At 39.0% G+C, this 24458-nt stretch overlaps 1 protein-coding gene across 1 annotated transcript in view; it reads left to right on the top strand.

The window, feature by feature from the left end:
• The window catches only part of ctc1 (CTS telomere maintenance complex component 1), a 76247-nt gene that overhangs the window by 24528 nt on the left and 27261 nt on the right, over positions 1 to 24458 (top strand). The window contains exons 11-18 of the mRNA XM_073032572.1: positions 5013 to 5145; positions 7949 to 8063; positions 14042 to 14714; positions 20232 to 20321; positions 22043 to 22183; positions 22578 to 22672; positions 23143 to 23252; positions 23652 to 23817. Coding sequence (XP_072888673.1) covers positions 5013 to 5145; positions 7949 to 8063; positions 14042 to 14714; positions 20232 to 20321; positions 22043 to 22183; positions 22578 to 22672; positions 23143 to 23252; positions 23652 to 23817 — 1523 coding nt within the window. The remainder of the gene's footprint in view (positions 1 to 5012; positions 5146 to 7948; positions 8064 to 14041; positions 14715 to 20231; positions 20322 to 22042; positions 22184 to 22577; positions 22673 to 23142; positions 23253 to 23651; positions 23818 to 24458) is intronic.

Genomic DNA, 24458 nt, shown 5'->3' with positions numbered 1-24458 from the left:
GAAAAGTATGGCTTGTCCTTGGGTTGAAAAAAAATCAAACTTGCATGTTGTCCCTCCATGGCCTTGTACCATTACAGGAAGACTGTGCAAGTCTTGTGTTCCAAACCGCTTCCGTTACGGACCAACACTCCATTGGTTTCCATAGTTGCTAAGAATTCCTGGATGTTAACTTTCTGTGTTTCATGTACCTACTGAGTTAGGCTGAGAAGTGGCAGATGAAGTTCAACCCAGAAAAGTGTGTAGTGATTCACTTTGGAAGGTTGAATTTGGAGGGAGAATACAGGGTTAATGACAGTTTTTTATTATGGAGGAAAAGAGGGTTCTTGGGGGTCCATGTTCATACACTAGATTCCTCAAAATTGCTGTTCAAGTTGATAGGGTGGTTGAGAAATTGTATGGTATGTTGGTCTTCGTTAGTCGGGGGATTGAGATCAAGAGCTGTGAGTTGCAGCTCTATAAACTCTGGTTAGACCACATTTAAAATACTGTGTTCAGTTTTGGTTGCCTCGTGATAGGAAGGATATGGAAGCTTTAGAAAGGGTGTAAAGGAGACTACCAGAATGCTGCCTGGATTAGGGAGCTGTCTTTTAAGGAAAGTTTGAGTGAAATGGGGTTTTGTTCCTCTTTGGAGCAAAATAGGTTGAGAGGTGACTTGATAGACACGCACAAGATGATAAGACACATAGATTGAGAGGATAGCCAGACATCAGGCTGGAAGTATATAATTTTGAGGAGGAGAGTATAGGGGGTATGTCTGAGGAAAATATTTTAGATAGAGAGTGTGGGTGCATGGCACACAGTGCCAGAGGTGGTAGTAGAGGTAGCTATATTAGGTACATATGAGAAACTCTGAGATGTGAGGGAAGTATAAGATTGATCTTGGAGGTGGTTAAAAATTTGGCGCAACAGCATAGACCAAAAGGCCTGTGTTCAAAGTAGAATTAATCTTCTGGTGAATAGAGGTCCTTTCAAGAGTCTGATAACAGTGGGACAGCAGCTTAAAAATTAAGAAAAAAACATTAGCAAAGTAAGGATTACGATCTTAGAAAAATAGAGGGCTTATAGGTAAGCCCAGTAATTTCCAAGGTAGGGACATGTTCGGCACAACTTTGTGGACCGGAGAGCCTGTATTGTGCTGTAGGTTTTCTATGTTTCTAGTACTACTTGTGGGATGATGTACTACTGAGCAGGTAATACTCAAATGCAATCTTGGTGTAAATGCGAATCTGTAGTAACATTTCTCTGCCATGGGGTGGCTCTGTATCGAGATCCTCTGGCTTTGATGTGGAGGCTGGGTTCACCAGCAATCTGCATCACGTGTTGGCTAACGTGCAGTGATTGAATTGGGCTCAAAGATGTCACGTGTCACTACAGAGTTTCGTACTGCCAAGCAGACTTCGCTTCAAATTATGTGGAAAGAAATGCGTTTATGCTGGTGGAATTTGTAGCTTGTGGAAATGTTTAATAAGGGAAAGTGAGAAATAGATGCAGGAATAGATCACATGATCCTTTGACCTGCTCCTTCATTTTATCAACATCTTTCGCTCTGCCATTTTCTTGCAGTTTTCCTATCCTCTGATACCCTTACTATCCAAGATACATCAACCACTGTTTTGAATGAATTTCATGACTCTTCCTCCACAGCCCTGTGGGAAAGAAAGCAAATTCCAAGCATTCAGCATACCCTGTCTGAAGAGATTTCTTCTCTCCCTCAGTGCTAATTTTTTTATTTTTTTTTATTTAGAGATACAGTGTGGGAACGGGCCTTTCCAGCTCAAACGAGTTTGTAATACCCAATTATGCCCATGTGACCAATTAACTTTTAAACCCACACTACTTTGGAATGTGGGAGCAAATTGCATCACCCAGAAGAAACCCATAGGGAGAATGTATAAACTCCCCACAGATAGCAGCAGGAATTGAACCAGAATTGCTGGCACTGTAATTGTTACACTAACTGTTGCGCTACCATGCTGCCCCTAAATCATTCAAAGGAATCTGTTACAGCAAATGATATTGTCAGCAGCAGCAGCAGGATATGGTCTACTACTGGCTTTGGTTTTAATATCCCATTAAAGCCTCCTTACATTCTCCTCCCTTCTCAGAATCCCTCTTTATTTTGTCTCATCTGCAAACGTGGAAATAGGATATTTGGTCCTCTCAGCCAATTTGGTACTGTGCAAAAGTCTTAGGCATATTCTGTACGTATGTCTAGGGTGCTTTTGTACTGTACTTGTCAATGTGGAGCAGAGAGTGAGTTTGTAAATCTGGTGGGATCAAAGGATTTTTGGAATGGCGAGGATGGAGCTCCATGGGAGGTGACAGAAGGAGTGCTGGGGCAAAGGTTGGCGGGGGTGCAGACACACCCAGCCCTGAGACACCAGGCGAGGTCATTTGATTCCAAGCAATTGGTTTATTGATCATAACAGAATGTCTCTCTGGTGCTTCTCACTCGCTCCACACTCCCTTTCCCTTTTCCCAACCATGATTCCTCTCTCCCTGCCCACATTCCCACTCTGTCCACAGTGAAGACCCTTATCAGAATAAGGTTTATCATCACTCACATATGTTATGAATTTTTTTTGCAGCAGCAGTATGGTGCAATGCATAAAAATAATACAGTACTGTGCAAATATCTTAGGCACCCTAATTATATATATATATATATATATATATATATATATATATATATATACACCTATGACCTTTGCACAGTACTGTAGGTTATCATTGGCTGGGGTCATTGTAGTATTTCACTAGTCATTTCCTGCCCACCAGTGATAGACCATCTATCACTGTTCTTTCCTTAATATACAGGAGCCACTTCTTAATCTGCATCAATATATTACACCCATTTCTTTGTGTTTGAACATTGTAACTCATTGATTATGTGTGATCTTCTTGGAAGGCTTCTGAAAATCCATGTATCGCACATATATTGGTTCTTCCCTGTCCTTTTCACTTACTACGTGCTTAAAGAATTCCAGCAGATGAATTGAACGGATGACCAGAGTAGTTTTATTTAAATTGTGAAAGATTGCAGCATACCATTGTGCAGTGTGTCCTGGGAGTGCATGTGCATAAATTGCAGAAGTTTGTTTAGCATGCGGAACAGCTTTGTCAAGAAGACAAATGGGATGTTGGCCTTCATTGCTGGAGTCATTGAATTTAAGAGAAGAGAGGTTATGCTGCAACTGTACATGGTACTGGTGAGGCCTCTTCTGGAGTACCGCATGCAGTCCGAGTTTCCTTTCTTGAGAAAAGATACGCTGGCTTTGGAGACTGTGCAGAGGAAGTTCATTAGGTTAATCCCAGATTTGTGAGGGTTAGTCTCCGAGGAGAGATTGAGTCACTTGGGACTATTCTTGCTGGAATTCAGAAGAATGAGAGGAGATCTTAGAGGAACATAAAATCGTGAAGGAGATGAGATTGAAGCAGCAAAGTTGTTTCTACTGGACCAGGTGACATAGCCTTGATTTGAGGGAATAGATTTCGGGCAAAGATGAGGAACTGATTTTCCTGGGGAGGAGAATCTGGAATTCTCTGCCCAGGAAAGCAGTAGAGACTAAATCATCAAATATATTTAAGGCACAGATAGAAAGATTTTTGTATTGTAGTGGAATTAATGGTTTGGTGGAAAAGGCAGGTAGTTGGAGCTGAGTCAACAGCCAGAATCAGCCATGACCTTATTGAATGGCAGAGCAGGTAGACAAGCCAGATAGCTAACTCCTGCTCCTATTTCTTATGTTCTTATGGATAACCATCTCCTATACCATAGTTCTATAATTTCTTAATATAAAGGAATGAAATAAAAGTCTTAAAGAGAAAGGAGAACTGTTACACTTCCAATGACTGCTTTATTGTTATTATTAGTATAACAGTTAATTTCATAAATGACAAAAAATACTGTTACAACCAGCCATCAGAGAAATTAAATTTAACTCTCTTCATCCTCAACTTGGCTTGAGTTCCTGCATTGAAGCAATTCTGAAACTGTTCTTGCACAGATGTGCGGTTTGAATACGTCAACAGCCCACCTGTTTGTTTCACTAAAACTGCATAGAGAAATCCATGGCCACTGGGTAAACAAGAATTCTGCAATATTTCCCCCAGCAACATTTTGCAAAACTTTTTACTTCCTGCCATTACACCCGCAGTTCGGCCACCTGGTTCAAATACACTAAAATTGGACTAATTTAGTGTCTCTGGGTCACAGGAAGTGCTCTTGTAGTTGATTCATCATAAACAACTTTTAAAACAAGATCGGGTTAATTCGTCTTTGGCGCGCTTATTTGTTCTGGGAATGTACGTCATTACATATTCATTTTATAAAGGTGGTGTGACTTAGGTTAATTCACATGAAAATAGTTTGAAACGATTTTGATTTGCATGCCTTGCGCTCAGTGGCCCCTTGAACACCTGCTCGTTAATGCGAATAAGAAATCAGCCAATCGTGGCAGCAACTCAATGCATAAAAGTATGCAGACATGGTCGAGATTTAGTTGTTCAGACCAAAGATCAGAATGAGGGAGAAATGTGAGCTTAGTGACTTTTACTGTGGAAAGGTTGTTGGTGCCAGATGAGGTGATTTGAGTATTTCAGAAACTGCTTGTCTCCTGGGATTTTCATGCACAACAGTCTCCGGAGTTTACAGAGAATGGTGCATAAAACAAAAAAGAAATCCAGTGAGTGGCAGTTCTGTGGGTGAAAATGCCTTGTTAATGAGAGAGGTCAGAGGAGAATTGCCAGACTAGTTCAAGCTGACAGGAAGACAACAGTATCTCAAATAACCATGGGTTACAACAGTGATGGGGAGTAGAGCATTTCTGAACACACACCATGTTGAATCTTGAAATGGATGGGCTACAGCAACAGAAAACTGTGAGCATTCACTTGGTGACCAATTTATTAGGTACAAGAGATGACTAATAAAATGGCCACTGAGTGTGTAATTTTCAGTTGTGCTGTGGAGTTTGAGGTTTGGTTAACTTTTTGAATTTGCTTCTTTACAGATATTGAACGGTGTGTTCCAGGCTAATTCAGTGACGGGGTATTTGCAGCTTGTGGATGCATCAGGTTCACTGGACTGTGTGGTGCAAAACTCTGCAGTAAGCCAGACTGCATTTTGTGACACTTCATACATAGGTAAGAACTTGGTCAGCTTAAAGTGGCTGCAGTATCCTGTAGTTCAAATAATTCAAATTTTATTTCAAAGTAATATTTAATTTTAAAAACATATTGAACCTAAAAGAATTTCTCTCACCAATTAATTTGAAATTATGCTTTTCCTGTTATAATCTAATAATTTTGTAACAAGATTGTACACTTCCTTTGCGATGTGGATGTACTTCCTTGTGGAAAAGTTTGGATTTGGGAATGGTGGGATCATCTTGGGGGTAAATTTTCAACCAAATGATACCGCTCTCTCTTGAGATTTCTGGAGTTTATAAGCAGCTGCAGTTTTCTGAATTTGCTGCTCCAGGTCTTTACTCTAAGCAGACAGATCTCAAGATTGTATAATTTATACATACTATGAAAATACACACTTCAAATTTTGAACTTTACTCCCACTGGGATTGTTTGAATATCGGCTTCAGGTGGATTGCATCCATGTCCCATGACTTCGTTCACAGGAGATTCAATATAAATATTAAACTTGCTTGTCATAATTACATAAATAAAATGTAGAATGGATCTACTTTTGTAGAATTAAAAATATAAGAAAAACTCGGTTAATCCATTAAACTCAACTTCAGTGCCAAGCCAGCAGATTTTCAGGACTGTTAATTTTATTCCAATTAATATTCCAACAAACTTTAAATTCACTTTCACAAAAATACAACTGCAGATGCTGTGGATCAAAGAATATGTACACAACGCTGGAAGAACTCAGCAGGTCAGGCAGCATCCGTGAGAAAAGAGTAGCCAACGTTTCGGGCCGAGACCCTACTCTTTTCTCACGGATGCTGCCTGACCTGCTGAGTTCTTCCAGCGTTGTGTACGTATTCTTTAAATTCACTTTGATCTGATGTTACAGAGCAACATCATATATTCTGTAGTGAACTGGTCACATTAAAGGGAACACTAGAGACAAGTCATTAATGAGTTTCATGGAAGCAAGAGAAGAAGGGTTGCCAGAAGGGTGTGTTGGTGGGTGAGTGGAAGCCAGGGTCCCAAAATATTGGCGTGAGTACAGGAATCAACGTCTGGTGAACCAGATACCAACTCAATTGGATTTGGAGTTATATAGCATGTAGAAAGGCCTTTTGACTGACTGTGACTATGCTGACCACCAAGTACCCACCTATATTAATCCTGTTTACCAGCATGTGGTCTGTAGGCTTGATGATTTGTGCTCAGACAGATACCAAAATGTTGAGAGAGTACCTGTTTCCACCATCCACTCGGTTAATATGTTCTATATTGCAGCCCTGCTTTGGGTGAAAAAATTCTTCCTTGGGTAACCTGTAACAATCTTGCTCCTTATTGAAATCCATACCTCCTGGTTACAAACACTTCTGCAGTGGGGAAAGTTTCCTACTTTTCACCATAGTTATCCCTGTATAATTTAGTATACCTCTATCAGAAATGCCCCTCTGCCTCCTCTGCTGCAAGGAAAACAAATTCACCCTACCCAGTTTCTCCTTGTAATGGGAACGTCCCATCCCAGCTAACATCCTGGTGCCTTTTCTTGACACCTTCTCCAGTGCAGTCACATTCTTCCTTTGGTGTGGTGACCAGAGCTGCACGCGATATTCCAACTTGGCCTAACCAGCGTTACATGTCCCATGTCATTCAGAGCATGTTCCTGTATTCTGTGGCCCTGCTAATGAAGGAAATCATCCCACAAGTCACCATCACCTTTCTGTCTATGCTACGACCTTTGGGGATATATGGACTTCTACACTGAAGTTGCTGTGTTCCTCAATCCCCCTTTGGTGCTGTTCATCGTACAAGTCCTATCCATATTTGTCCTTCCTAAATGCATTGCCTTGCACTTACCAGGATTAAACTCCCATCTGCCATTTCTCTGACCCAGTTACCAGATAATTATCATTGAGAAGCCTCAGACTACCCACCTGGTTATCTACACCACCATACTTTGTTGTGTCATCTGCAGATTTGCCCATTGTGCCTCTTACATGCACGTTCAGGTGGTTAGTGTGTATAAGAAACAGTACAAGCCCAACTTTGGTTGCTTTGCTGGTCCACTGGTCACAGACTTCCATTCACAAAAACAATTCTCTGGCATCATCTTCTGTCTCATATTACCAAGCCAACTTTGGATCCATTTTGCCAATTACTCTTGGAACCCCAACCATATACTTCTGGACCAACCTTCCACGTGGAACCTCATCAAAGGTTGTGCTGATTTTCGACTAGACAGATCGCAGATTTTTGGAGTTTTACTCTTGAGTGACCTGAGAGGTAATTGCACAATAATGTTATGAAGAAATACATGTGAAGTAGTTATTTAAGAATCTAAACTGTGACAACTACGTCAATGTCGATGGGGTGGCACGATTAGCACAGCGCTTTATGTTCCCGCCACTGTTTATAAGGAGTTTGTACGTTCTCCCTGTGACCGTCTGTGTTTCCTTTGGGTGCTCTGGTTTCCTTCCACTTTCCAATGATGTATGGGTTAGGGTCAGTGAGTTGTGTGGACACTGAAAATGTGGTAATGCTTGTGAGCTGCCCACACTGCCCTTGCTGATTTGATGCAGATGATGCAATTCACTGTATGTTTGGATGTACATATGACAAATAAAGCTGACTAATAATGTTAAAAAGGACAATGATAACACATTGCTCTCCAACCACCATACCTTATCTAAAATTTGAAACGTTAGTTGGATTTCATGAGCTTTCACTATTTTCTGTAATTGGTTACTATTTTTGAATATTTTGTCTCTAATATGTCTGGGATTTATATTTGTCTCTCTTGCAGGCTGTCTGGTGCAACTGCAGAAATATCAGGTGGTTTTGGAGCGATTTATGAACAGTGATTTCCCATCCTCCAAACACCTTCGTGATCCAAGATTTATAAAGGAAAAGCACACCAGGTCAGTGTGTGGTAAATTTCATTAATGAAATTCAGAATATTAAGGTCAGTCTTGCAAGCTCTTAATCCTATTGTGACATGGTGTTACATTCCCTGTGACCTTGTTAGAATCAAACTCTTAACAAACTCATTGTATACGTATTGACAGTGAGTTTAACAAGTCAAGAACCCTGTGACCTTGAAGTTTAAAATTTAGGAAATGTTACTGATTGCACAAATTATTAATAAATCATACACTTTGTGTGTGAATATTGTTAAGAGGAAAGGAAAATTTCCAAGTTAGATGACTTGTACAGATTTATTAATTTCCCTTTGATGTTGCAGTTGTCGTTGTCGTCATTATCATCATCATCAAGTGCCATGTCACATGACAAGGGTGATCATGGCCTATGGCCATGATTGTTCTTGGAAAATTCTACAGAAGTGGTTTGCCTTCTGGGCAGCAACTTTACAAGATGATTGACTCCAGCCATTATCAGCACCCTTCAGAGAGTATCCACCTGGCATCAAACCAGTACTTGTGATATGTACCAACTGCTCATATGACCCTCCATCACCTGCTCCCATGGCTTCATGTGACCCTGATTGAGGGTTAAGTGGGTGCTACATCTTGCCCAAGGGCAACTTGCAAGCTAGTAGAGAGTAGGAGTGCCTTACACCTCTTTTGGTACCCTTCCGCCCATGTGGTTGTAAAAATAAATTAAAGTTAGCTTACACACCTTAAAATGAATGAGAGTTTAACCTTGCTCTTTTCCCATAACATTCAAATTCCTGAATATTTCCTAGCCTGATTTTGCATTCATTATGCTAATATTTAATAATTTCTCTGTCAAACTGAGATTGCCTTGCAATTTGATTTAAAAAGAACATTGGAAAATTCCATGAAGTTGTATCAATAAACATCTGAAGAGCTGCATCATGGCCATCTTGAGTAAGACCATGGCATCTATTCTGTGATATTGCGATGTGTATGGGGATGGCTGGTAACATTAATCAATGTTCAAAATTATTATTATTATGGTTACATATGAGGGCAAATCTAAACTGAATTGAAGTCCCATCAGCATGTGGAATTTCAAAGCATTCTCCTTTCATGTGTTTAAAATATCTTTAATGTTCAAAATTTGATTTAGTTTTCCTGGACAAAGCAAAAGTAAATTTCTGACTTGTCTACTCCTTATCATTGCTCAGCTGTCCAGATGAGAAAGAAAGAACAGGAGCAGGACTTAATGAACAAATATTTAACAATTACGGCATTATACCCATATCATTCAGTAAAATTACATAGAAGTTTACGGTGCAGAAGGTGGCTTCAGTACATCTTGTATGTACAACTCTTTAGAGTGAACAGAATCTCTCTCTTTCCTTGCCCTTGCACTTTCCTTGGGTGGTGGGGGTAGAGATGCGTCTCTATCAAAGGAAGTCTAGGGTGCTTCTTCCCTCAACTAGCTTGCAGGTCACCCTTGGGCAAGGTATAGCACATGTTTAGCCGCCCCCCCCCCCCCCCCTCCCAACAGGATCATATGATGCAGTGGGAGTGGGCGGTGGATGATGGTATGAGCAGCTGGTACACATCACAAGTCCTGGTTATGTGCCCACCGACACCAGGCAGACAATGGCTGGGATCACCCATCTTGTGAAGAAGGCAATGGCAAACCACTTCTATAGAAAGTTGCAGGGCCGTTGACCTACATTCTTGTTGGCAAAAATAAAAAAGGAAGATAACCACTGCTTGTTCAAAGAAAGTGGGAGTTACCGACTGACCAGCATTTATTGCCCATTCTTACTGAGTGCTTTGTCTGAGCATTTTGGGAATAGTTAATTAAAGCACATTTTAATTAGACCAGATTTGATTAAGAAGGCAAATATCATTTCCTGGAGAACATTAGTAAACCTGATGTTATTTTAGCCAGTTTGTTTGTTCCATCTGATGCTAATTTTTACTTGATTTATTTTCTAACGACTTGAATTTGAATTTCTCAGCTGCCGTGCTAGAATGATCTTGTGCCTCCAGATCAATAGTCTAGGCCTTTGGCTACCAGAAATAATGTAAAGTACAGTTGCACATTGGTTATTAAGAATCCAAATTATTCAGCTGCTAGAGAACAGTGCAACCACAAAATTTACATTGATATCTTTGATCTTGGAGGCACGGCGCATAATGCTACAGCCTCAGCGTTCTGGGTTTAACACACCACAAAGTGCTAGAGGAATTCAACAGCTCAGGTGGCAGCTATGGAGAGGAATAAAGATTCGATGTGTCGGGTTGAAACCGTTCATCAGGATTTGGCCCGAAATATTGATTGTTCATGTCTCTCCATAGATCAGGCATTTCCAACCACCTTTATGTCATGGACCAACACCATTAAGCAAGGGGTCCATGGATCCCAGTTGGGAACCCCTGCCGTAGATGGCTCTGACTTGTTGAATTCCTCCAGTATTTTGTGTGTGTTGCTCTGGATTTCCAGAATCTACTGAGGGTTCAAGGTTTGAGGTTTTATCCTATTCTTGGTGCTGCCTTTGTGAAGTTTGCAGGTTCTCATTATATCCCCCAAATGTTCCACTTTCCTCCCATATTCCAAGGACGTGCTGGTTGGTGGGTTCAATTACTTATGTAAACTGCCCCTCATATATGTTATTAAAAGGGGGAATTGGGACAGATGGGTGGAGGATGGAGATGATGTGAGTACAGGAAGGGAAAATGGAATTGGTGTAAGTCAATGCTTGATAACTGGTATGGGTGTGGAGATCAGAAGAGCCTCTTCCTGTCATGTTAGATGGAGTTATTATGTAACACAGTTAATGACATGGTCTTAGCATCAAATTGTTTTAGTAGTGGCTACAGGCCCTATTGCAGATAATTCTCTATTTGCATAAAAAAGGTATCAGATCATCTTAGTGGCAAATTAATGGAAAGGCAACAAAGCTGAATAAAGTAAATCATTCATCACAGAACAGAGGATGGTAGGTGACGATAGGTGTACGAAATGAGAGGCATGGAGAAATTGGGTAGCCAGAGGCCTTTTTCCCCAGGGTGGAAATGGCTAATGCAAGTGGGCTTAATTTTAAAATGATTGGAGGAAAGTATAGAGGGAATGTCAGAGGTAAGTTCTTTACACAGCAAGTGGTGCATGCGTAGAATGTGCTGCCAGGGGTGGTGGTAGGGGCATTTAAGAAGCATGGATGATAGAAAAGTGGAGGGTTATGTAGGAGGGAAGGGTTAGATTTATCTTAGAGTAGGTCAGCACAACATCATGCACCAAGGAATCTGTACAGTTCTGTATTGTTTTAGGTACCCAGTTTTTATAGAGTACGCTATCTTTGTAGCCATATTTTGATGTCGCTATCCACTGTCACGCCATAGATAGGACATGGCGATGGAAGGATGGTGGTGATACCTGTGAGGGTGTATGAGATGGTTGTTACCAGCCACTTCTTAGTCTAAATTAGGAATTAAATAAAATTGATATTGTGGATAAAACTGAATGCTGTGGAATTGTCAGCAAATTGACCTCCTTGACCTGTTAAGTGGAAGGTTTATTGAATTAATTTAAAGAAGTAGACTATAATATGTTTCCTTGGGATACGTTTTGGTCAGAACGTCACCTCTTTACAATTGACCTGAGTGAATACCAAGAAGGTCGGCTCATAATATATTTGCTGTCTTGTGTGTCGAATTACCTCTTCTGAGCACTATGGTTGAGTGATGGTTTTCACTTGCTTATAGGGTGGAGTGGTAGCAGGTTGATGGGTAGGATTTCTGACAAAATAATACCCATGCAGGTCTCTTGATAGGTATGAGAATTTCCTTTGCATGGTTCTCTGTTCCTCGGCCTTTGTAATTATTTGAATTAAGGACATCATTTTTTTTTTATTATGCTTCAACACTTGCCTCTCTCTGGAAGTAGACTTTTATGCCTCTGCTTTCTTTTTCGACAATGTCACTTTCTGTTCTAGCCCATTTCATACGATTTCAGCTGTGGATGCCTTGCCTGCACCTGCCTACTTCATCTCGCCTGACCCAACAACCAGTTCAGCCAGGTTCTGTTACTCTTTGTTGGAGGCTGTACTCAACATGATAGGTCCACTCTCTCAACCTCATAGACCTTTAATTAATGATGTCTACTTGTTGTTGGCACACAGGAACTTTTCTGCCATTTTCTTTGCTGGGTGGAAAAATAAACTAGATTTAAATGAATACGTAAATTTTGTTAAAGTTTGATAATGCAAGTGTTAAACATAAGTGAATTTATTTGCATTTATTTAAAGAGTATTTGTTTTATACAGCACCACTGTTTCAAAGCAAATTACAGCTAATTAAATGCTCAACTAAACACACAGTCAAGTTGAAGTGGATGTATTCTATATTCTGTGTCCAATAGCCCAACATCATTGACCATTCATTTTTGTGAAGAATAACCTTAGAAAGTGCCCAGAAAAACTGCTGAGAAGTCCTGATGCAGGGTTTCGACCCAAAATGTTAACTGTTCCTTTCACCCAGCAGATGCTGCTCGCCCTGCAGTGTTTCTCCAGCAGTCTGTATTTTTTTGCCACCCACTTGTTCCTGTGGCAGCCCTGACAAGAAGCAAGATAATGAGGCATAAAAACTAACTACTATTAAGAGAAATGGATCTGACATCTATTTATAAATTTGAATTGCCCCTCTCTAGGTTTTTAAAGCTATCTTTTTTTTGTAAAGTAGTAAGATTGCAGTGAAGTTGGATGAGATTTATAAATCAACATAGAGGATGAGAGTCGACTTGATCAAGGTGTACACGGTGGTAAGAGGCACAGATCAAGTGGACAGCTAGACACTTTACCCAGGTCAGAAATGGTTAATATCATGGGGCATAATTTAAGGTGATTTGAGGACTGTATGAGTGGGGGAGGGGAGGGGAGGTGGCAGGCGTAGGTTTTTTGACAGAGCTGTGGATGCATGGAATGCCCTGCTAAGGGTGATGCTAGAGGCAGATACATTGGGGACATTTAAGAAACTCTTTAGATAGACACATGGATGATAGAAAAATTGAGGGCTATGTAGGAGGGGAGGATTAGATTGATCTTAAGTTAGTTAAAAGGTTGGCACAACATTGTGGGCTGAAGGACCAGTACAGTATTGTCGTGTTCAATGTCGAATACTGAAGTTTTATATGTATTCAGAACAGATCCGTTCATCTACTCGTATACAGTGATTGTAAAGCATAGTACTACTCAAAATCTTTATATATGTAATGTTTATATCAGTATTTAATACAAAATTATTTTCGAATCTTAATCAGAATTAGTATTGAACCATTTCCCTCACATTAAACCTGAACTGGCAAGGCGAAGGCGACCAGGATTTTTTGAGGAGAGCTCTGCAGTATTTTTCCATTGGATTGTCGACGTGGCAGGGCTTGTCTTTAGGGGAATGACGAGAAAGGCATTCAGCTGTTGCAGGCTTCGCATTAAAACTACATGCAGTGAGACTTGATCACTGAGAGATTTTCTAATTGAGTGCCATCTTGAATTTAATTTGCAAATAAAAAGCACCTTGTACAGAATTTCTGCGCAGCATAAATAAAAGCTGCAGTGTGGAAAAGACGCCCAAACGTCCTTGCCCGCCGTGTTTGCTTTTTTGGAAGGAGGGCATATTTAGTGGCTATTATCTGCAATGCACGTCATTGTGAGCCGTCGGGGGATTTGCTGGGGAAGGCGATTGGTTCGGGCCGGAAGCGTAGAGGGCGGGGTAGCTTACTGCAGCAGATGTTTTTGTGGTTACTGAGAAGCCTCTGCTTTCAGCCACAGAGCTCCGCTTTTGTTGCTGTTGCCCTTGCCTTTTTTTAAACCCCCCCCCCAAAAAAAAACTGCGGGCTGGTTGCAATGCAAATACCCCCCCCCCCCAAGTACATACACACTGCAATATTCGAGTGCCCCCGTTCTCTCTCTGTGTACCAGTTTGTATTTTTATCGTTCTGATTGGTGTCCTGTTTTGAACAGGGTCTATGTCCAGTTCCGTGCGGGCGATGTGCGAGCGCTGGGCAAGGGGGCGAGAGGGGCAGGAGCGCCGCCCGTGCCGGTGCCGGTGCCGGTGCCAGCCGCCGGGGCGAGTGGCGAGAGCAGCCGCTGCAGTGGGGCATGCAGAAGCGATGAGGTCAGCGGCACCGCGTCCAATCAGCGGCGGGGCGGCCCTTCCCTTCCCAAAATGCCTCTGCTGGAGGAAGTTGTGCTGCAAGAAGGCCATGTTGGTGAAAGTGGAAGAACTGGCTGTTCACACCCATCATGGAGTGCCGGGGACGCGGCGGGCTGTGCGGGCGAGGAGCGGCGGCTGCGGGGAGCAGGTACCGGCGCTGGTCACCCGGCGGCATGCGAGGGCAAGAGGAGACACACGAGCCCCAGCGTGGGCTGCGTCGCACACTTAATGGTAGTAACTCACAAAGATGCCTTGATGCTTAGGAACTGTCAATATGGCAGAAACGAAGGCTTTGAGCATACTAATGGCTCTGGCGAGGTTTTCAGCAAGAGGACTAAGGCAGGGCTGGGACTGGCTTTCCGCGCTTCTGCCTTCGTTCTAGGAAGCCCCAGACAGTGGGAAGACGAAGGAAGCATCGAGGGATTGCCAGAACTGGAAACAGATCTCACTCTTTGTTCTGAATACAACAACCGTACACAAGTAAGTACTATTTTAATTGAACTTTGTCCTTGAAAACTAGTGTCTTGATGCAGCACAATTGGAGCTGCCTAATTATAGCAGCCATGGCTGTTCCTGTGCTGTGTTGTAATCTCTCTCAAATAGAAGTGAATTCGACACAAACTTCTAGTAGATTTGCAAACCTTATTTGGATAAATCTTCTAAATCACAAATAAACGACACTATTAACCCTTTAGGTTCTTTCCCCTAATAAAGCTCATTTTTTTGGTTTTGCAGAACTGCACAGAGGTCATGCTTCCAAACACTAATACCGTAGTAATAATCAAGCGACTAATATATTGCACTGGGTTAATAATAAAATAATGTTTGTTACTGATGACCTTCAGTGTGTTTACAAGGTTATGGTTGAAAACAAGTATTGCCGAGGTTGTGATCGATTAAGTTGTTTACTGAATGCAACTAAATCTGAAGTGATCCATGAGTTATTAAAAGATTTCTTTGTTTGGGTGTTGGCTTTGTTAACTGTTTGTACTGAGGGTGTCACATGATTTAATCGACCCTTTTCATGTATTTTGTATTTTTGCATTTTTAAGGTTTTGGTGTGGGGAAATTTTTAATCAGCCATCTTAACTATTCTGTTTAATTTGTAGTTGAGATTACTAATGGTGGAAGTACATATTCCTTAATTATGAAATTTTCAACTTTGCCCGGTAAAGTTCTTTATAAAACTGAAGCTCCTGATCTCAGAAATAAAAGAAATCTTTAAAATTGTCCTTAGCCAACAGAAACTATGCTGCAAAGTTTAAAAAAAATTCAGCTGCATTGATACTGCCACAGTACAAATAGCCCTTTATATTACACCAGCTCAACTCTTTTGAGAAATTGGTTAAGAATTAAGTCTGGCAGATATAAACAAAATCTGTGACAGTAAAATGATTGATTGCTAATAACTGTTTATTTAAAAAAAGTGGTCTTCATGTCTGAGCTTATTTATGGTTCAAGAAAACCGAAAATAAAACTGCTCAAGCATTTATTGATTGCTCTAGGTATTCACTTCAGAATTTCTTAAATTTTCTTTGATACACCAATTCAAACAAAAACTAAGCCGTGCGTAAACCTTCTTCTAACCTTGATCTTACTACGTACTTGTTTGAAAGAGTTGTACAGATATATTATACTCATCATTTTCTGTTTGCAGGATAAACATTCATTTGTCGTGTTACGGTGGCCTGATTAATTTTCTGAGTTCAAAAGTTCCTATATTGCTCTGTTTAAACTCATAATTATCTGTAGAAAGAATGGATCACATGAAGCATCAGAAATGGTCATCTGCATAATGAAGGGTGCAGTTTTTAAATCAGTATTTTATTATTTTTATGGTGATATAATAGTTTTGCCGTGAAATTTAGTAAATTTTTTGAAATAATTCAACTGTCAAAACCGTTTCATTTTCTAAATTTCTTGAACTACCCAAATGTAGATCTGTTTGATAGTGCATCCAAGTCTTAGGGTAGGGACTGAAATTTTGTAATTGTCACTTTTTTGTATTTAGCAATGCTTCGTTAATTTTATTCCAGCTTTTTAAAAACTATTTTGTGAATTTCCCAACATTTCTTAGCAGTCAAAAATATAGCTGAAAAAAATAACCCAAAAATTACAGGCAATATATTAATGACTTATTTTGTGGTACAGTTTCTGTTAATTCAGTTTTATTGTTTGGCAAATGTTGAATCAAGCACTTGATGTTTTTTTTCCTGGTTCAATTTAAGAACTGTAAATGCATAAATGAAGCTAATTGTTTTTAGCAGTTTTGACCTAATATTTTGTACAATCTTTTTAATGTTTTTGAATGAATTACTTTCATATGGTTCATATGACACTTCCCGCCAATTTATGGGTGCCCGGAAGTAGGTTCAGCTTTCCCTAGTCTGTACAGTGAAGACGACTAGCTTTGAGGAAGCGCCATTTTATTACAAAATCTATGCTTCTCCTCATGTACATTGGGGCAGTGGGGAAACCACACAAGCATAGGATTGTCATGATTACTTCTATTTTTCTGTTAAATGCTGCTTTTTGCAACAACTGCAGTCTGTCTAATATGTCTTCATTGTTCCTTTGGTGGGCTCTACAGTAAAAGGGTGCAAAATTAACTCTTGCATTCTCGGTAAATCGCAATGAAAAATACACTGCCTGTTATTTTTAATTTTCCATTTTCTGTCAGTAAAGAAAATATTCCAATGAAACTGGAATTGCGCATGAGATTTCCTTATTTTTTCAAATAGATAGTTTTGAAAGTTTAAAAAAACATTTGACCAGTTTAATTTAATAGTAAAATGGTGCAGGTTTCTTTTTGTTTGCAGTATCCATCATATGCCACCCCGAATTGTAATATGTGTGGAAGGTGTTGAGATTCAATTGGAGACATTAGAAGATCAATTAGAATAAAGAATGAGCAACTTAAATGTATCATTGTTTTTGGTATAATCATTCAAGTACCAATTGATCAGTGATTCTAGGTTTAACTTTTAATTAAATCCATATGAAAATATTTTGAAGGTAAGATTAAAAATGTATTTGGTGCAACAAATGACTCAAGTTTATTACTTCTGGTTGGCTTCTCTGTCCATCTGAAATTTAGAATGCAAGGTAATTCTGAATGCATTTCCGAATTGAAATGTTTAAAACCATTTTTGTTTCTAAAGATTGTAATGAAATTAAAATTGAAATTGAAATCTGAAAATGAATCAATAGCTTGATGGCATAAATAAATTGCTTCATTAATATTGCCATTTTAGTTTTTTAAAAATGTTGTCACTTGACGCATTCTCCTTGAAGTTTTTCAAAGAGGAGGAAGATGAGGTATCAGACAGGTGACTTTTCTGCTGCTTGTATGTGCTCAGTACAATGCAGGGAGTAAATAATGTGGCATTTTTTGTTGTTGAATATTGTCATGAAGAAACAATAGAAAAATGTCTTTCAAACATAAATCTGGTAATAACCTTTTAATTTCATGCTAAGATTAACATGATTGTATTTAGAAACGGGTATGAGAATGAAAATTGACTTGGGTTTTGCAAATGGAATATTCTTCAGCTGTGCCTCAGCTTGTGTAAATTTGGGAAATTTGCAACTGACCTTCAGTAGAAAATGATAGAGAAATGCATTAGGTTGTATGACGACATGAAAGATGTAGGTATCTAAAACATTTGCATTATTTCAATGTTGTCCTTTTATACAAAGAAACTGAGCCATTTGTTTACAGTAAAGTGGTAAGGATAGCATTTTGGTAAAAACCACAAAGTTACAGATAGATACTTTTTATAATAAGGTTTTCAACAAATTGATAAAACTATTACCAACAAAATGGCTGGTGGTGCATCTCTTGACTGGCTAATACAGTTATGGTTAATGTACAGTTTACAGTTTATGTACCAAGTTTCTTTAAAATAAGAATGAATGCGAAGAATATCTATTAGATGGTTGATTGGTGAATGTGTAGAAGAGAATTTGTTTATTTTGAACAGCATCTTGTAAGAAGCCCAAACTCTTCCTGATTGAAATGGTCAAAGCTGTCTAATGTTAAGTGATTAAAGCCCATGAAGTAAAAGGTGAAAGCGAAGTCCACAGATACAATCAAATTGTGGCCTTTTCTACACTTGAGGGATGAAATCCATTCTTGTATATAATTAGTATATAAAATGCAACCTGAATTTCTCACTAACATATTGGACAGATATTTGAGTTCCCTGTATGGTATTTCTTTATAGGCACTGTTATATTCGTTAATGTGGTAATTTGTTGTTAAGTGGTCCCAAAGTTTACCACAGCTCAGGATTTTAGTAGATGATTTTAATGCTGCATTATAGGTTTATGGATTCTGTATGTAAGACCAATCTGATATTTAGCAAATAAGGCAAGATTGATAATTAAAATAATATCAGATTCTTTGCTACAAAAGATTGATTCATGAATTGCACATCTTCCCTCCAGGTGGTTTCTCTCCAGGGCATTCTTGTAGGATCTTTTGTCACAATTTCTGTTGCTTTGTGTGACTGGCATTTGTATATCTCAGCTAATATTTTACACAACAATTGGACAAATTGTAGCTGCTGTTTGGCAGCTGGAGGTCCATTGGTTTGGAAGGAACCCTTTTTACCCTTATCCGTTCCACAGATAGACACGCACATGCAAATTGGCTTAAATCTAATGAAAGTTGCATTCTGTTCTTATTGCTTATTGCTGATTTCTGTATTTTTCTGTAAAATGTGCAAAAACTGTGAATGAGTTTCTTCTATGGATTTGACTTCTTTTGATTTGACTCCTTTCGAAACCAGAAGTATAGTTAATAGATTAATTGTAGCTTGGGTTTCATGGAAAGAAATCTTAGATGTAACAAATCCTTGAATGCAGGAATATGGGTGGTAAAAGACAATTGAAGTTTCGTCCTTTTTTTGTAGAAATAGTACAGATAACAGTTTGAGAAATGCCATTGTATTAAAGTAGTTCTGATTTGTCTGTGGAACTAAAATATGCTGTTCAATGTCAGGGTGGCCAAATTATAGAAGCCGTATGTTTCAGACTAGCTTTTTGTTGCTTTATTTGGGAATCAGTTTATGATTTTCAAGCAAACTCGATCAACTTGAGAAATAAAGGATTGCAATGCCATAGGTCCATTCATGTTTTAGAATTCCCCATTTTAATTTTCATGATTTTGGATCATACAAGCAGCAAATAAATTGTTTAATTTTGGGATCTAACAATCATTTGATCAGAAAAGCTTTGTTTAATCAGCAACATTAATTTTAGTAGTTTAGTTTATTGATATATTTGTAAATTTTAATTTTGAAAGCACTTAAAATGAGCTTCATGCTCGCTACTTCCTCTTTTGTCTCTACAGCATTGTTCAGTCATTTTGAACATGATTTGGTCACGAAACTGCTGAGATGAATTTTTGCCCTTCAGCTGGTATAGAAAATCAATTGCATTAAATGGCTGATGTGTTGATGTTAAATTTCACTCAGAATTTGGCATACCTTGTTTTAGGAATGGTATAAACCCTAAAATCAATGTTTTGATAGTATCAGGATAAGGAAGGTTATTACTTCAAGTGGCTCTGTTTTCTCCTTCCCCACTGCTATTAAAGTATTCATATTTGACTGTATGCAGGTGTTAATGACAACTTAATAAAATGCTCATTACAAAATATCAGCTATTTGAAAGCAGTCGATACACATTCAAAGTACTAGAATTGCATCTTTGGTTTTTGCTCTTGTGGTTTTTTTGTTTGTTTCATACTGATCCCTTACCATTGGAGTTTTTTCGCTGGCATGTTCTATAATAAAAGTGAACATTTCAAATGACTGCATTTAATACTGACTTTTTTTTACTTTTAAAGCTACAGCAGAAGTTTAGATACTTGAACGACGTAATTGTGGACAAATAAGAAACACTGGAGTAATTGTCTGTTAAGCTTTAGTCTTTTTGCACTAGCCATGAAGATATAAATAGTGTATAATATTTGCCTTCTGTCTCTTGCAGGTGCATTTGGATTTTGTGGGTGAAGCTGTGCGGTGGTACCATTTGATAAGTGTCGGGGGTGTGTACAGAGTCATTGGACCAAAGCAGGTGGTAAGGAACTAAAACCTGACTACAAATATACAGTCATGAGAGGCGGTTTGCATATTGCGGTTGCTTTTGAACTCATTGCCATGACAAAAAAAAAAATCACAACCTCTTGGCCCAGATTTTTCTGGTAAACGTTGACACTTCTGAAAGAGACCACTGGTGAACAGAAATGAGGAATTTCTTTAGTCAGAGGGTGGTGATTCCATGGAAAAGGGGCCGCCGCAGAAGCATAACAGAGCAACACCATTAGTGTTTGAGGCGTTGGAGTTCAGTTCTGTCATAACCTGTAAGGTGTTCTTCCATTCCTCCCCATAAACAGCGGGATTTCCTCTGAGTGCTCTGGTTTCCTCCCACATTCCAAAGACATACCAGTTCGTAGGTTAATTGATCATTATAAGTTGTCTTGTGATTAGGCTAGGGTTATGTAGGTGGGTTGCTGAGTAGCTTGGCTCATTAGACCGGAATGGTCTGTTCTGCACTGTATTCACTAAATAAATAATCACCATGGACATCTGTGGAGACCAAGTCATTGGGTATATTGAAAGTGGAGGTTGATAGGTTCTTGATTAGTATGGGTGTCAAAGATCATGAGCCGAAGGCAGAGAATGGGGTTGAGAGGGATGATAAATGTGTTGGAATGGTGGAACAGACTTGATGGGCTGAATGGCCTAATTCTGCTCCTTTTAACTCACTGTCTTATTCAGTTTAAATGGCAGCAAATTAGTGACTTTTGAACATTTGTAATTGAATGTGGAAGTTACAGATTTGGATGAAAGATAGCACCACATTTGTCCATTGTACCTCCATGGAGTGCAGAGTCAGAATGTGATCTTACTGACATTACTGGGATTTACACCGAAAAGTGTTTCCTGACACTGAGTTAAACCCAGGGCTAAATCTCATTCCCATAAATTTCAACAAGGATATGGGGAAGAAAGTAAATTCCTGTTTTAATTATTTGCAATATTTTTGCTTTTAATAAGTATCACTTTTTTATTAAGTTCTTGATACTTCAATGTTCTATTTTTTTGTACAGAGTAGAAGTAACTGCATGAGTGAATTATGAAGACACTGTTCCCGGATGCTTATTTTGTTGATACTGTAAAGCTCTCCCAGTGCTTCCCCGACATTAGCACTTGGGGTGGGGGAGGAAGGGGGCAGGAATTTAATTACAGGTTGTTCAATTGCCACAGAACAGTGACTGCTGTCTTTGGAAGAGTTTGTGTACCAACCTTTGTTGATGTACGCACAGAGTCCACCTCCTCTGGATTTCCCCAACAGGGAGCTCCTACTTGTACGGAATCAGGCATGTTGTTTAGCCGCCTTTCAGTGAAAATCAGAATGTAACAGTTTCTCATCTCTTTCTATGCGTTAACAGACTAAAAACCCTAACAACTCTGAGAGTAAAAGTGGTGTTAGCTTTGTTGATTTTGGGAAGAGTTTCTAGGGTACAGCTTCTCCAGTATTCAGTTCATGGTTCTACTCTACAAGCCTCATTGCTAGTATCCAAGATGCTTCAGGCAAACTTGGTTGTTCCCCACATCCCAGCTCAGGACAAGTTCATTCTTGTTGTGACTAGGAATTGCAAGTCCATGCAAGTGAGATCTGGCCCAGAAGGACTGCATTCTGATTTTTACTTTAATAAATGTTACAGCAAATTGATTTTGTGTAATTATCACTTAGAGAAAAGGTGGTTAATATCTCGTTTTACTTCTCTCATTCAGGGCACATCTGTATTTGAGCAGTACTCTTCCTCTGTTCCATTGAAGACTCTTCAGAGTGTGAACTGCCTTCGCAGCCTCGTTGTTCAACCTGACTGGAAGTTTCAGTATATTTCCACATTCTCCTCTTTACGCCAATTCCCAGTAAGCTGGTAATATAGAAATCAAAGAAAAACACAGGCACTGTGACATTTTTGCTATTTCAGGATTTTGTTGATGTGCTTTGGAGCATTAGAAAAGTTGTGCTTATATTATAATAGGCTTTGTATTATGTAACTCCTTGATGGTTTAAGATTGCAGTTCATGTGACTGGCTATGACAGTCAATGAAAGCAAGTGAAGGATGATTACTGTGATATTAAGAAGTAAAAGATCTATTCTTCTTTCTTACTCTAACAGGAATAATTTGTTTTATGGTTGTTGCTGTTTTATATACTGTATTAGCTTTATGGGCTCTGCCTCAAGTTTTTTAAAATACATTTGTCTCCAGGCAATAGAATTGGAACATTTTGTTTACTATAAAATTAATTACGTTGCAGCTTTCTGAAAAACACACAAACATGCCTGCTTACTTTGAAAAGTTGGCCTCAGAAATGCCTCATCTAAGCACGATTCAAGACATACTCTCTGGCAGGTAAGCACAGAAATGAGAAAGAATATTACCATCTTGTTGCTCTTTTGCTTTTCTGTCCTCTCATCTTTTGATTTACTATGACTCATTTATGGTTATACAAATTAAAGTAAATGTCAGAATCTAAATGGCCATTTTACAGATGAAGTTTAAACACTGATAGAAGAAAAAGGTTTTGGATTATGCACCGTTTTGTTATGTCTGAATTTAACCTGATCCTTTTTAGTGGGATCATTGGGCAACAAGTGGAGTGGGAATCCTTTAAACTACTCATGCATACAACACTCCATATTTTCAAAGGAATGTTGATGTTCACTTTATTTCTATAAATCCATATGTTAACTTTTGTTTAGCAACTTATCTCAAGTCTTTTTTTTAAAAATAACCTTAAATTTAACTAACAGAAATCCAAAAGGACAAATTGGCACTGTTGTAATATCCTCAATTAGAGTCTTATTTGGATTGTCTAACAGTTCCTCAGCATCGCTTGTCTCTTTCACTGGAATTATATTGGAAAGGGTGTGCTTAGAATCCAAACGATGGTCCAACTTTGCAGCTCCTATAACCGATATAGATACTAAAGGTAAGAATACAGTATTACCAACTGTACACAAAATTATAGTGTTTTTCTGAAATTGGTGTCCTGTGTTGGGTTGAAATATTGCAACGTATTGTAGCAATAATATTTGACAAATGCTGGACGCATAAATTTGTTCAGAATTTCTCATTAACTCCTAGATATTGCTGACCAGGGAAGATGCTAAGAGGTAGTTTCCTGTTTTCTCAGTAAAGAAAGGAAAAATTTACCACTTCCTTTCTCACCATAGGGAAGGTCAAGGAAAGAATTATCTTTTAGGTGGAGCTTCCAACTTTTTTTGTACTCGACATGTTTGCCAGGATGCTCATAGTAAGATTAATTTCTTAATGCTTACCTGGTGAATGAATTTTTTTTGTATTTAACACTGCCTCTTTCTTGTTATAGGTGTATTAGTTCCTGGTGGCTGGTGTCTGAAGTTCACTGTTGGACAGGTCCGGAATAGAGCCATGGCCTTGGATGTCTATGTAGATCTCTTAAAATTAACATACACCATTGGGATCTTACCAGGAAGTATAGTGGTATTTCGTAATTTGGAGAGAATTATATCCAGGTCAGTTTTTTTTTATTTCTGAACATGAAAGCCTTTTTGAGTCAGCTCTATCTCCTACTTTTGCTGGCCCGTTGATTTGATTTATTTGCATTGGCTGCAGCTCCCTTGATACGCTAACTTTACAAATCTATCACCTGGTCATCAGGGTGTCAGTAGCTCCATGACCTTTGCAAGGGGGCACTAGATTTCCATTGGCCTTTGTAGGCAAATGTGTTTTATGGCTGCAGCTCACCTTTTAGGATTGGATTTCCTCTTGCCTATCCACCTATGGAACTAATTACCATCTGTTGGTCATCTCAATGAGTCATTGAGGTGAAAGATCAGCATTTAATTTGTGGTGTTTATCATTTTTTGCATCCATCTGTTGGGTTTCAGTAATTATTGGATTTTCAATCTCGGACTTCCCATGATTGCTAATTTGTTACCATTTGGAACAGCATTTATGCTCACCTCTCAGGTTCAAAGGTTTAAACTCCTTACTGAAATGAGTTTTCTCATGGTCAGTCCAAATGAATGTCACTTGGGACCCTTGCAGCTGACAAATTGTCATAGTTTTGATTTAATAAATCTTGAATAGATTGTAACTGGGTCTCGAGGTGATTAATTCACTGCTTCTTTGGTCCTTCAGGGGCAGATAGCTT

Source organism: Hemitrygon akajei, chromosome 30, assembly GCF_048418815.1.
Source record: "Hemitrygon akajei chromosome 30, sHemAka1.3, whole genome shotgun sequence".
Taxonomy (NCBI): Eukaryota; Metazoa; Chordata; class Chondrichthyes; order Myliobatiformes; family Dasyatidae; genus Hemitrygon; species Hemitrygon akajei.
The sequence above is the reverse complement of the archived record's forward strand: the minus strand, read 5'-3'. Positions and strand labels throughout refer to the sequence as shown.